General features: G+C 44.1%; 2 protein-coding genes across 2 annotated transcripts in view; one reads left to right on the top strand and one right to left on the bottom strand.

The window, feature by feature from the left end:
- The window catches only part of LOC124001333 (deubiquitinase DESI2-like), a 1,147,470-nt gene that overhangs the window by 624,702 nt on the left and 509,174 nt on the right, over positions 1–13,594 (top strand). The gene's annotated exons all lie outside the window — the stretch shown is intronic.
- The window catches only part of atl1 (atlastin GTPase 1), a 63,962-nt gene continuing 56,585 nt past the window's right edge, over positions 6,218–13,594 (bottom strand). The window contains exons 12-15 of the mRNA XM_046308028.1: positions 13,335–13,487; positions 11,492–11,770; positions 8,332–8,346; positions 6,218–8,026 (exon numbers count right to left, since the gene is read on the bottom strand). Coding sequence (XP_046163984.1) covers positions 7,901–8,026; positions 8,332–8,346; positions 11,492–11,770; positions 13,335–13,487 — 573 coding nt within the window. The 3' untranslated portion in view covers positions 6,218–7,900. The remainder of the gene's footprint in view (positions 8,027–8,331; positions 8,347–11,491; positions 11,771–13,334; positions 13,488–13,594) is intronic.

Genomic DNA, 13,594 nt, shown 5'->3' with positions numbered 1-13,594 from the left:
GAGCTCAAGATCTCGAGTCTCACAAACGAAGGGTCTGAATACTTATGTAAATAAGTTCTTTTTTATTTTTTTATTCAAACAAAACTTGCAAACATTTCTAAAACCTGTTTTTTGGTTTGTCATTATGTGGTATTGTTTGTAGGTTGATGAGGAAACAAATGTATTTAATCCATTTTAGAATAAGGCTGTAACTTAACCAAATGTGGAAAAAGTCCAGGACTCTGAATGCACTGTACATCACTATTGGTTCAGATGCCTTATCTTTTCCAAACAACTGAAGTGCATTTTCCTCTGTATGTAGATGAACTCTGCCTACGTCCCACATGACACCCTATCCCATAGTGCACTAGTCCCATAGAGTTAGTATAAAGTAGTGCACTATGTAGGGAATAGGGTGCCTTTTGGGATGAACCCTCCGATCACTGGTTATTTTCTTGTTGTGGATTTTGTAATGCCTTGTTCTTAATGGACTGATATTGTCTCAGTTCTGTTCTTGGTGTGACCGTCGCTACTAAGCGACGTAAGAACGGCTAGCTCCAACCCATCGGTTCAGAATGATGTTACTGTAGGGCTAGCTCCAACCCATCGGTTCAGAATGTTACCGTAGGGCTAGCTCCAACCCATCGGTTCAGAATGTTACCGTACGGCTAGCTCCAACCCATCGGTTCAGAATGTTACCGTAGGGCTAGCTCCAACCCATCGGTTCAGAATGTTACCGTAGGGCTAGCTCCAACCCATCGGTTCAGAATGTTACCGTAGGGCTAGCTCCAACCCATCGGTTCAGAATGTTACCGTAGGGCTAGCTCCAACCCATCGGTTCAGAATGATGTTACCGTAGGGCTAGCTCCAACCCATCGGTTCAGAATGATGTTACCGTAGGGCTAGCTCCAACCCATCGGTTCAGAATGTTACCGTAGGGCTAGCTCCAACCCATCGGTTCAGAATGATGTTACCGTAGGGCTAGCTCCAACCCATCGGTTCAGAATGATGTTACCGTAGGGCTAGCTCCAACCCATCGGTTCAGAATGATGTTACTGTAGGGCTAGCTCCAACCCATCGGTTTAGAATGTTACCGTAGGGCTAGCTCCAACCCATCGGTTCAGAATGATGTTACCGTAGGGCTAACTCCAACCCATCAGTTCAGAATGTTACTGTAGGGCTAGCTCCAACCCATCGGTTCAGAATGTTACTGTAGGGCTAGCTCCAACCTATCGGTTCAGAATGATGTTACCGTAGGGCTAGCTCCAACCCATCGGTTCAGAATGATGTTACCGTAGGGCTAGCTCCAACCCATCGGTTCAGAATGATGTTACCGTAGGGCTAACACCAACCCATCGGTTCAGAATGATGTTACCGTAGGGCTAACACCAACCCATCGGTTCAGAATGATGTTACCGTAGGGCTAACACCAACCCATCGGTTCAGATATGGTATTTAACCCTTTGTGGAGTGCAGATCCAGGACAAACACAAAATCTGCTGTGAAAAAATAATAATATACGTTTCAAGCCTGTGAAGAGGGCCTAAAAATGTGACTTTTCCTTCAAAACCCCCAACTATGTAGCTACTCTTCAAACGATTCACACAAACTACTTATCGGCTGTCATTTACTATTCTGTTCTTGTAAACATTTGCTTTTGGAAAAGCAACTATCAATAAATAATGTAATCCTAGTTTGGAGACGATCCTGGTTTCATAGTTGTTTGTAACACATACTGACAGGTACATGTACTAAAACAGACCAATATCTATTCGTTTTTTTCTTTTCTTCACAAGTCAATACCTGGGTCGTGCTCCGTAACGGATAACAACAACGAACATTTTCTTATTAGACAATTGGAGCCTGCAGGTTGCAGTTCCTCCCCTTCCTGTTTCAGACACGGCCCAGATGTATAGCAGGGACATTTTGACGTTCTCTTTTCATTATCCAATCACTGTGTATATTGAAGCTCAGACAACAGAGACATTTTTTTTAATAGGGAAATGATGACGATGACTTGTTGTGAACGGTGACGTTGCATTATACTGTAGTGTGGAAGACCACGAGGATGAAACCACTTTGATGCTGCTGTGTGTTTGTCTGTGTCCGTCCCAAACGGTATCCCTACTCCCTATTGACCCTGGTCAAAAGTAGTGCACTGTAAAGGGAATAGGGCGCCATTTTGGACTCAGGCCTGGGCTATCGTGTTTATGTCTCTCTGGGAGATTGTTACAGGACAAACCTCTTTGGTCAGACCTTTTATAGACATCCTTCTTGACACGTAACCATAACAACAACCTTACAGGTTAGATAAAACCTGGAAACAACTAAAATTACCCCACTGAAAAATAAGCTGTTTTATATTTTTTGCATATACAATAACTTTGATAGATTATCCTTCAAATGTAGTAATGTACACATGGATCGTTGTTTTTCTCATCAAATTGAACACAATCTACACATTTTGACAGTCCACCCAGCCCACTGATATATTTGCGAACACGAAAAAGCATTCCCAACAATAACACAACCTCTACTGGTTAACGAGTACAAGCTGTTTGGAGAAACTGTGGCTTTTCAGAAGGGAATACCGCACGGCAGAATCAAGGAGTTAACTTGCCTGAATACTCTAAAATATACTTCTATTTCTTAGGAAGATAGACTAAAACCATTTCAAGGTTAACTGACTCAACGACCAAAAACATATACTGTATTAGCTTTTCTTTGAATCAGAAAATCCACAGTTATTTCTGTTTTGTTTATCAAAGTCCCTGGCTAGCTCATTGATCCTGTGTTATAGTACACCCCTCTGGTTTTTTACCATGCATTAAGTACAGATAGACGGCTATGGTCGTTGTCACAGTGGTATGACATTGACCATGGGAGTTGTTAAGACAGCACAAATGGATCTGGGACCAGCCTAGTAAGAAGGGGGAAGGGGGATATTTCTCAACCAGGTTTCCTAGATTAATGACCAGTACAGTACTTCTAGAACTCAATCTGATGTGTGTTCCACTGGTATACCATGAATGTTCCACTGCTATACCATTCAATGTGAACCAACAACATCCCAGCTAGCACATTTGGTTCCTTGGAAGTTGTGGGAACCTACGTTTTTGATTTCCCATTGGTTCTGGGAACGTGTCCGAGAACGTTTACCTATGGTTCCAGGGAGGTTCTGAGAATGTTTAACTATGGTTCCAGGGAGGTTCTGAGAATGTTTAACTATGGTTCCAGGGAGGATCTGAGAACGTTTTACTATGGTTCCAGGGAGGTTCTGAGAACATTTTACTATGGTTCCAGGGAGGTTTTGAGAACGTTTTACTACGGTTCCCTGAAAGTTTTCCTGGGAGGTTTTATTAACCTTATGAGAACGGATATTATTGGTTATTTGAAGGTAATTAAATAACGTTTTGACAACGTGTTTCAATAAGGCTTTTAATAATTCTGCTAGCTTAGGTTAACTGTTTTTGTTGTGGCACGGCATCAGTGAGATTTTAACCTATGATTTTCTATTGTCTATCCATGGAATTAGTCCACTGCACCACTAGGATGGCGCTAGAATGCCATGTTTTTTTTTAACTCATACAAATCTGTTCCATTTTGTCTATTCAAACAGACCCCATTTCAAAACAAACAAGCACTCGTTAATATCAGGTGTGGCCAATTAGTGGGCGCGGCCAACACACCTGAACATACTTAACAAGATAGAGGATAGAGAGAGTTTTGTTGATGCAGAGAACAGAATGTATAGGTTTTTAAATAACATTTTTATAATATACTTTGAGCGTTACTAATGTTTTATTGTGTTTTTATGGAAACGTTCTGAGAAAATCATTTTAAATTGGACCATAATGAAGTTGTCACGCCTTGGTCATTGTATTTTGTGTTGTTTTGTTATATGTTTGGGTAGGCCAGGGTGTGACATGGGTTTATATGTTGTGTTTCGTATTGGGGTTTGTATTAATTGGGATTGTGTATGATTAGGGGTGTGTCTAGTTAGGCTTGGCTGCCTGAGGCGGTTCTCAATTAGAGTCAGGTGATTCTCGTTGTCTCGGCTTGGGAACCGTATTTAGGCAGCCTGAGTTCGCTTTGTATTTCGTGGGTGTTTGTTCCTGTCTCTGTGTTGTAGTCACCAGATAGGCTGTAATTAGTTTCACGTTCCGTTCTGTTGTTTTTGTATTTCAGTTATTTCATGTACCGCTATTCTGTTCATTAAAGTCATGAGTAACCTACACGCTGCATTTCGGTCCGACTTTCTTCGTTCAACAGACGAACGGCGTTACAGAAGTACTGAAATTCCCACAGAAGAACGGCGTTACAGAAGTACTGAAATTCCCACAGAAGAACGTTGTTTCTTAGCGTTCTCTAAATCATTTAACATTTACATTTAAGTCATTTAGCAGACGCTCTTATCCAGAGCGACTTACAAATTGGTGCATTCACCTTATGACATCCAGTGGAACAGTCACTTTACAATAGTGCATCTAAATCTAATCATAAATGTATTGAGAACATAACTTTAAATAGAACCACGAGGAACCCCGTAGAAAATGTTATGCTGGGACTTCTAACTGGCTCAGTGGTTCCAGTCCAGGCTCTGGCGGCGCACAATTGCCGTCCGGGTTAGGGGAGGTTTGGCCGGCAGGGATGTTCTTGTCCCATCGTGCACTAGCGATTCCTGTGGCGGGCCGAGGCGCAATGCACGCTGACACGGTCGCCAGGTATACAGTGTTTCCTCCGACACATTGGTGCGGCTGCCTTTCCGGGTTAAGCGAGCAGTGTGTCAAGAAGCAGCGAGGCTTGGCTGGGTCGTGTTTCGGAGGACACACGGCTCTCAACCTTCGCCTCTCCTGAGTCCGTACAGGAGTTGCAGCGATGGGACAAGACTGTAACAATTTGGATACCACGAAAAAGGGGTATAAAAAAATGAAATAATGTTATGCTGATTTAATTACATTCCCACATGGGAAAATAAGGTTCTGGTTATGTGCTAGCTGGATAGCCTGCACCATTCCCAGAACACTGTGGGAAGGTTTTAAATAACTAGGACAAGACAACGCTCTCACCAAGATCTAAGAAACATATAGTTCTCAGACCGTTATGTGCTAGCTGGGAATGGTCTCACTCATCTTTCTGTACAATGGACTAACATCTGTTCCCACAGCCCTCACTATCTACTAACATCTATTACCTCACTATCTACTAACATCTATTCCCGCATCCCTCACTATCTACTAACATCTATTCCCCAGCCCTCACTATCTACTAACATATATTCCCTCACTATCTACTAACATCTATTCCCCCAGCCCGTCACAACCTACTCACCTAGCCAGCCCGTCACAACCTACTCACCTAGCCAGCCCGTCACAACCTACTCACCTAGCCAGCCCGTCACACCCTACTCACCTAGCCAGCCCGTCACAACCTACTCACCTAGCCAGCCAGCCCGTCACACCCTACTCACCTAGCCAGCCCGTCACACCCTACTCACCTAGCCAGCCCTACTCACCTAGCCACCCTACTCACCTAGCCAGCCCGTCACACCCTACTCACCTAGCCAGCCCGTCACAACCTACTCACCTAGCCAGCCCGTCACAACCTACTCACCTAGCCAGCCCGTCACACCCTACTCACCTAGCCAGCCTAGCCAGTCACACACCCTACTCACCTAGCCAGCCCGTCACAACCTACTCACCTAGCCAGCCCGTCACAACCTACTCACCTAGCCAGCCCGTCACACACCTACTCACACCTAGCCAGCCCGTCACACCCTACTCACCTAGCCAGCCCGTCACAACCTACTCACCTAGCCAGCCCGTCACACCCTACTCACCTAGCCAGCCCGTCACACCCTACTCACCTAGCCAGCCCGTCACACCCTACTCACCTAGCCAGCCCGTCACACCCTACTCACCTAGCCAGCCCGTCACACCCTACTCACCTAGCCAGCCCGTCACACCCTACTCACCTAGCCAGCCCGTCACAACCTACTCACCTAGCCAGCCCGTCACAACCTACTCACCTAGCCAGCCCGTCACAACCTACTCACCTAGCCAGCCCGTCACAACCTACTCACCTAGCCAGCCCGTCACAACCTACTCACCTAGCCAGCCCGTCACAACCTACTCACCTAGCCAGCCCGTCACACCCTACTCACAAAGCCAGCCCGTCCAGGGAGGTTCTGAGAATGTTTAACTATGGTTCCAGGGAGGTTCTGAGAATGTTTAACTATGGTTCCAGGGAGGTTCTGAGAATGTTTAACTATGGTTCCAGGGAGGTTCTGAGAATGTTTAACTATGGTTCCAGGGAGGTTCTGAGAATGTTTAACTATGGTTCTAGGGAGGTTGTCTACAATGTCTACTAAACTATCCAGTGACTTACCCTTAATCTCATCCCCGGTAGTCAATTCTGTTCCAGGCTAAATGTGTGACCATAGAGACACCATAGACTATATCGGCCCGATTCAGAGAACATGGACTTAAATCAGCATATTTTTTAAGTTTTTTTTTAAGTCAATTTATCGCAAGTCTGAATATAGGGTCCCACCTCCCCAAACCAAAACATGTATGAGGGGGTATGTTTTATAGACCATAGACAGTGGATGATTGCGTTCTGATCAACACGTGGCATCATTATGCAGCGAGACGTGTGAGTGCTGTCGTAGCTATACGAAACTGTAGTTGCATGACATGGCTACGCAGTACCTATATTACAAAAAAACAACCCAAGTGCCAGGTCAAAGGTCAAGCAATAAAAACATGTGAAATGTCAAGAAATACAGCGCACTGAAGATAAGCTTGGAGAATCTAAAATGGTAGACACTGATGATTTACCATGCTGACAAAAAATAGGTATATTTAAACAAAGACTTTGCACGTGTCCCCAATGACATCCTATTCCCTATAGAGCACATTGGGCTCCTGAGTAGCACAGTGGTCTAAGGCACTGCATCTCAGTGCTAGGGGCGTCACTACAGTCCCTGGTTCGATTCCAGACTGTATCACAACCGGCCGTGAGTCCCATAGTGGCGGCACACAATTGGCCCAGTGTCGTTAGGGTTTGGCCATGGGGTAGACAGTCATTGTTAAAAATAATTTGTTCTTAACTGACTTGCCTAGTAAAATACAATGACCTTTAACCAGAGCACTATGGGCCCTGGTAAAAGAAACAGTAGTGAACTATATAAGGAAGAGGGAGCCATTTGGGGGCAAAACCATTGGCTTTCAAACATGGAATAATTTCCTTTTAGAGAAGCAGCACTTAACCTGATAATCAATATACATGGACCGCCATTCTGTTTATAGGTCAGAGGTCAATTTGATTTAAACTTCTCCTCAATGGCATCTTCCATTCATAAAATCCGAAGCATTGCCGTTTCCGGACAGATAACATTCTAAAGCGATGGTGATGATGATGACCTGTCAGTGCTGACGGCCGCCATGCGATCTCACGTAACACAATGAATTCAGAGGTTAACTGTAACTTACTGCACCTCCGTCCAGACAAACTGCTGATAGGAATTTGCATGTGGAGTGTGATCTGTACTCCTCCTTTCCTGCTGTTCTGCGTGTTATTTATCAATGTCTTTTCTTACAAACAGATAGAAGAGGTTGAATGTGGTTTGTGAAAGACAATGATATGTGAAATACCCATTATTTGAAGGCAACAGGCCAAGCAACCCAGTTCAAAGGGAGATTATGCCACTACCTCTGGGACATTACATTTGTTCACATATAGATTTAAAATAGTGAACGCGTCGCTGGAATGTTCCGGCCAATACCATAGTAAAAGAGTGTCCCAACGGGTGAGGATGCCTCCCTCCTCATTCCTGCTTCTCCTCCCCTCCTCTATCCATCATGCTACTGAAAAGATTCCCAGCAGTCCCTGCTGTGCTCTGGCCTATCAGGTCGCCATGTCAGTTCCTCTTCCTGGTGGGTTCCTCGTGGGTATCGCTCGTCTCTCCAGGGGCCTGGGGGCCAGGGAACGCATGGTGGTACAGGTGCCTGTGACTGGCTGCAGCAGTATACAGCTTATATAGAGCCTGGAAAGGCGAATAGGAGAGGAGAGGGGAAAAGAGGAGAGAGAGAGGGGTCGTCACTATCTGGCTAAAAAAAAGAGGGGTGGAATTCTACATATTAACCATTGTCAGAATACTAAAGATAATTTGTTTCAAATGTGCAATATGGCAAAATACAAAAAGGGTCAAATGTAGACTTATACAGAGCCTGAACAACAGCAGAGCAAGAGGTTGCATTTGGGACTTTAACCATTATTGGAATGCTAAAGATAGATAGGAAAACATACAATAGTCCTACACTGACACAACTCCTTCCCCAGTGTACTTACCTCATTTGTGCTTCCCTGTTGCAAAACATATAGAGCAAAACAACAACAAAAACACAGTCTTAGACAAATAATACAAATATCAAGTGTAAAATAAATATGAACGTGTTAATCAATATTTGTTTTCTTCAGAAACTTAAACTCTAAAAAAAAGGTTTTGATCATTCCCAGACAATGTATTGGTTCTACGCGGTCATCTGGGTGTATGTCGCCACCTAGTGGTTTGGATGCCCTATAAATACATGGCTCTAGGTCGGGTCTTTTCTACCATGAGAGCTAAATTAACTGCTGTTTTTTTTTTATAGCTTTCAAATAGGAACATTATTTTCTCCCTGCAACTCTTCCCCTGGTCCTTAGTGTACAAGAGGAAGTAGTACACTATGTTTTCTGTCAATATACCTGGTCAAGTAATGATTCATAAACAACTCTAAGGGGGGGGGCTCTATAAAATCTAAGATTTTTTTCACCAAATTATGTTTGATATTTTCCCAAATTATATTTTCTCAGATTTAAAATTACAATAATTCATAGAGAAACAACCAAATTGGATGTGTCAATGTTTAAATCACAACAGAATACCATTTTGGTCTGGAACAAAATAAACACATTGTGTAGTTCCCCATAATTGTGCATCCAGCTCTTTAATTGCACATCTAGCAGATGAGGAATGTTCTGTCTAATGTGCCAGTCTAACAATGGTTCTGTAATGCTGCTGCTCATTCCGTGGCAAAGCTTGCAAACAGGTAAGGTTAGCCTACTTTATAGCTAACATTGACTAGAGAAAGTGTTGGGGGAAAGTATTTCTGTCAACCCACAAGACAGTTATCACATCAACTGACTACACACGGAGAGATCGACAAACGCACGCACCACACAGACAGACGGGCAATATTCCTGGAAATGAATGGGCAATTAATTGTGTTAAGTTTGGCTTTTTAAGCTAACCAGGGGTGGGATAATGTTGATTAGATAGTAGCTGGGAGCTCGCAGAGTCTAAAACCTGTTAGTGACAGTTTGCAGTGGAACAAGTGAAAACTGCATGTACTTTCAGAATGATCTGAGTGGGCATTCTATGTTGGATGTCTAGTTTGTCTATTTCTATGTTTGGCCTGATATGGTTCTCAATCAGAGGCAGGTGTTAGTCGTTGTCTCTGATTGGGAACCATATTTAGGTAGCCTGTTTGGTCCTTGTGGGTGATTGTCTATGTTAGTTGCTTGTGTCAGCACAGTTCTTATTATAGCTTCACGGTCTTTATTGTTTTATAATCAGTGTTCAGTGCTTTCTTTAACTGAAATATCATCATGAACACATACCACGCTGCATTTTGGTCCTCCGATCCTTCCAACTACTCCTCCTCAGACGAGGAGGACAACGATCGTAGACACAGAACTGTTTGGCGAGCTACTCATAGGTAGTCTACGTTCTACTGGTAGCAATCAACCTGTTGGAGACCCCTGGGCTAGGTAAAACTGGGGTATTCCTTTGCCCTGAGACATTTCTGGGTTACCCTGTGGTCTAGGACTCTCCAAATCTTGAACCACTTTACCTGTATCTGTCCCGATACCCCAGCAATAATCGTCTTTTCATTGATCTGCCTTTCATTGATCTGCCTTTCATTGATCTGCAAGTCCAGCCCTTATATTTACCCTCACAATTTGACATAAACAGTTGATTTTATGAGTTTTACTGACAAATGTCAATAACATAAGGTCTGCCTAAGCAACAACCTGATAAAAAATGAATTTACATGAATGCTGTACAGTGAGAAATGAATATCCAACTAGTCAGTGACAACTGTGTGGAGTTCGGAGTTTGTGACAGCAACAATTTAATGTATTATAGACACTGTGTCCTGGGATGTCTATGTAGAAGACCCCTTACAGTATTATATTATGACCTGGGATTTCCTATGATCTATGTAGAAGAAGCCCTAACCTTCAATTTTTGACCCTTATTTAACTAGGCAAGTCAGTTAAGAACAAATTCTTATTTTCAATGACGGCCTAGGAACAGTGGGTTAACTGCCTGTTCAGGGACAGAACGACAGATTCAGCTCTGGGGTTTGAACTTGCAACCTTCCGGTTCCTAGTACAACGCTCTAACCACTAGGCTACCCTGCCGCCCCTAATCACTCTTGTGTAGCTTGTGAGTATCATAGAAATGTTATAATAATTTGTAGCTCTAACCAATCGGACTCTACGGACTTTTCTGCAAAAAGACCCGCCCCCGAGCCCTTTTGGGGTCCGCCCTTGTCACACAACCCTCTCTTGCTCAGGCACCATTAATCACACAGACTAATTGTTGGCATGCAGAAGAAATAGACGAACCCAACGGTATAAACCAATCACACAATGTTTAAAAAGTGGTTAGGAGTCCAAAATGTGCCCGCCGTTATGGTGAGACTCATTGGGTTAAGCTACACATTTAAAAGATAACACCGTAGAGTATGTAACCGATGTGAAATTGTTAGCTAGTTAGCAGTGGTGCGCGCTAATAGCGTTTCAATCGGTGACGTCACTCGCTCTGAGACCTTGAAGTAGTTGTTTCCCCTTGCCCTGCAAGGGCCTCCTCTTTTGTGGCGCAATGGGTAACGATGCTTCGAGGGTGGCTGTTGTTGATGTGTGTAGAGAGTCCCTGATTCGAGCCCAGGTAGGGGCGAGGAGTGGGACGGAAGCTACACTGTTACAAGTGCATGGTCAGAAATAAAATACCGGATCGACTCAATTAGAGGTGGAGTAAGGTGACAATGTCCTAAACTGGACACCTTATCCATTTTGACACACTGGACTTTCCCCTTGGTAGAGTTCTAGGATCAGCTTCCTTTCCCCCAATTGTAACTTTATCCATTAGTGGGGGAAACTATAAACTGAACCCGGCACAGCCAGAAGAGGACTGGCCACCCCACATAGCCTGGTTCCTCTCTAGGTTTCTTCCTAGGTTTTGGCCTTTCTAGAGAGTTTTTCCTAGCTACCGTGCTTCTACACCTGCATTGCTTGCTGTTTGGTGTTTTAGGCTGGGTTTCTGTACAGCACTTTGAGATATCAGCTGATGTACGAAGGGCTTTATAAATACATGTGATTTGATTTGAACCAAGATCAGGGTTCTAGGCGCAACTTCACGCTACTCCTCCTGGCCATATATAAAGCGAGTTCTGGGACTTACCTGGTCCCAGAGGGCTCCAGCCACCTGGTCGATGACCTGACCCAGCTCTCGGTACTCCCCAGAGTAGCGTATGTAGGCCCAGGTACACAGGGTGATCAACGCCAGGCCCAGAATCATATTACACACGCTGGCGATGATGTCAACCCCCACGAAGCCCGTGATGCCCGCCACCACGTACATGCTGAAGATGACCACGAACAGCGTGGCCGGGGTGCGGGCGGCGTGGAAGATGTTCTTGGAGTCGTTGTGCTTGATGTATTGAACGAACACCTCGTCCACCTGAAACAAGGTTGGTTATGTTTAGTTTTGCAAAAGTCAAGTAAATGTCCGGGTTTTTCAGAAATCCAGGAATCAGGAGGGGAAATCTGGAATCCTTCAACCACGATTTCTGGAAAACCGGAATTCTGGTAAAGCAACACTAGTTAAGGTGATTGGTTCCACTTCCCAACTAGCACATTTGGTTCCTTGGAAGTTGTGGGAATGTACGTTTTTGGTTTCTCATTGGTCCTGAGAACGAAAGACATTGCCTGACGGGTAAAACTGAACTTAAAGAAAAAATTCTGAGAGCGGTAGTGAAAACTTTGCCTGTTCTGGGAACATACATTTTTAGGTTCCAGGGAGGTTCTGAGAACGTTTTACTATGGTTCCAGGGAGGTTCTGAGAACGTTTTACTATGGTTCCAGGGAGGTTCTGAGAATGTTTTACTATGGTTCCAGGGAGGTTCTGAGAACGTTTTACTATGGTTCCAGGGAGGTTCTGAGAACGTTTTACTATGGTTCCAGGGAGGTTCTGAGAACGTTTTACTATGGTTCCAGGGAGGTTCTGAGAACGTTTTACTATGGTTCCAGGGAGGTTCTGAGAACGTTTTACTATGGTTCCAGGGAGGTTCTGAGAACGTTTTACTATGGTTCCAGGGAGGTACTGAGAACGTTTTACTAGAACTTTTAATAACACTGCTAGCGTGTTTCTTTTTTATTGTGGCATGGCATCAGTGAGATTCAAGACTATGATCTTCTGTTCTCTATCCATGGAATGAGTCATCTGTGCCGCAAGGATGAAGGTAGCTTGCAATGTTTTTTTTATTCATACAAATTTGAGTCTATTCAAACAGACCCCATTTCAAAGGAAAACGAGCACTCCTTAATATTAAGATGAGGTGTGGCCAACGCACTTGAACACGCTTAAAAAAAGATAGAGGATAGAGAGTTTTGTTGCTGCCTGAGAACAGAATTTAACTGGATATCTTGCAACAAATATCCATAGGCTTTCACCAAACTCTAAGAAAAATATGGTTCTCAGAACGTTATGTGCTAGCTGGGTTGCCACTTGCCACTTCCCAAATATGTATTTAACGGGCGGGTTCAGGGCACAGATTAAGTCCTTAGTCTAATCTGTGTCCGGGAAACCGCCCCTCAATGTTTATGTATTCAGGTGGATTGTTTGAAATGCTGAATGAAGCAGAGGTGACTCAAGACATACACTCTCGCGATGAATGAATGCTCCCATTGACTCCGTAAGGCCAGCAGGCTTTTCTTCTATCTTTTATGTCACGTTTTTTTCTTCTTTTTTTTCTTTCTTACTATTATTATTTTTATTGGTGCGTAACTGTTATGAAAGTTGTATTGTCCACTTTGTTTTGTATTTAAACGCCCCTTTTAAATGTGTACATGACACTGCAACAAAATGTCCCCCATGGGGACAATAAAGTCAGTGAGGTAGCCTTACTTCTTTGAGACTTAAAATCGGTGTCGCCTGACCCTCGACCCAACAGGGAATTTCCGTAATCGGGCTAACGGTTATGAAAGATATTGGTTTCCCGAGCGGGGAGACCGCGGTGACGTACTTCTCCCTCCAGCTGTAGCAGGTACCGTCGGCTGAACTCCTCCCCTCCCATCTTCTTGACCCCACGGAACACCTGTAGGGCTTCCTCTCTGATGTCACTCTGTCTGGCCTGGAGCTCTGCCGGGGCCAGGAAGGGCCGGTCCCCACCACACACCTGGAGAGGGAGGGAGGGAGGGTTATTAGATACCTTCACCATAGTGTGATAATAGAGCAGTGGTTCTTAAACATCTCCTTGGGGGACACCCAGACGTTTCACAACAT

Source organism: Oncorhynchus gorbuscha, linkage group LG17 (genome assembly GCF_021184085.1).
Source record: "Oncorhynchus gorbuscha isolate QuinsamMale2020 ecotype Even-year linkage group LG17, OgorEven_v1.0, whole genome shotgun sequence".
Classification (NCBI taxonomy): Eukaryota; Metazoa; Chordata; class Actinopteri; order Salmoniformes; family Salmonidae; genus Oncorhynchus; species Oncorhynchus gorbuscha.
The sequence above is the reverse complement of the archived record's forward strand: the minus strand, read 5'-3'. Positions and strand labels throughout refer to the sequence as shown.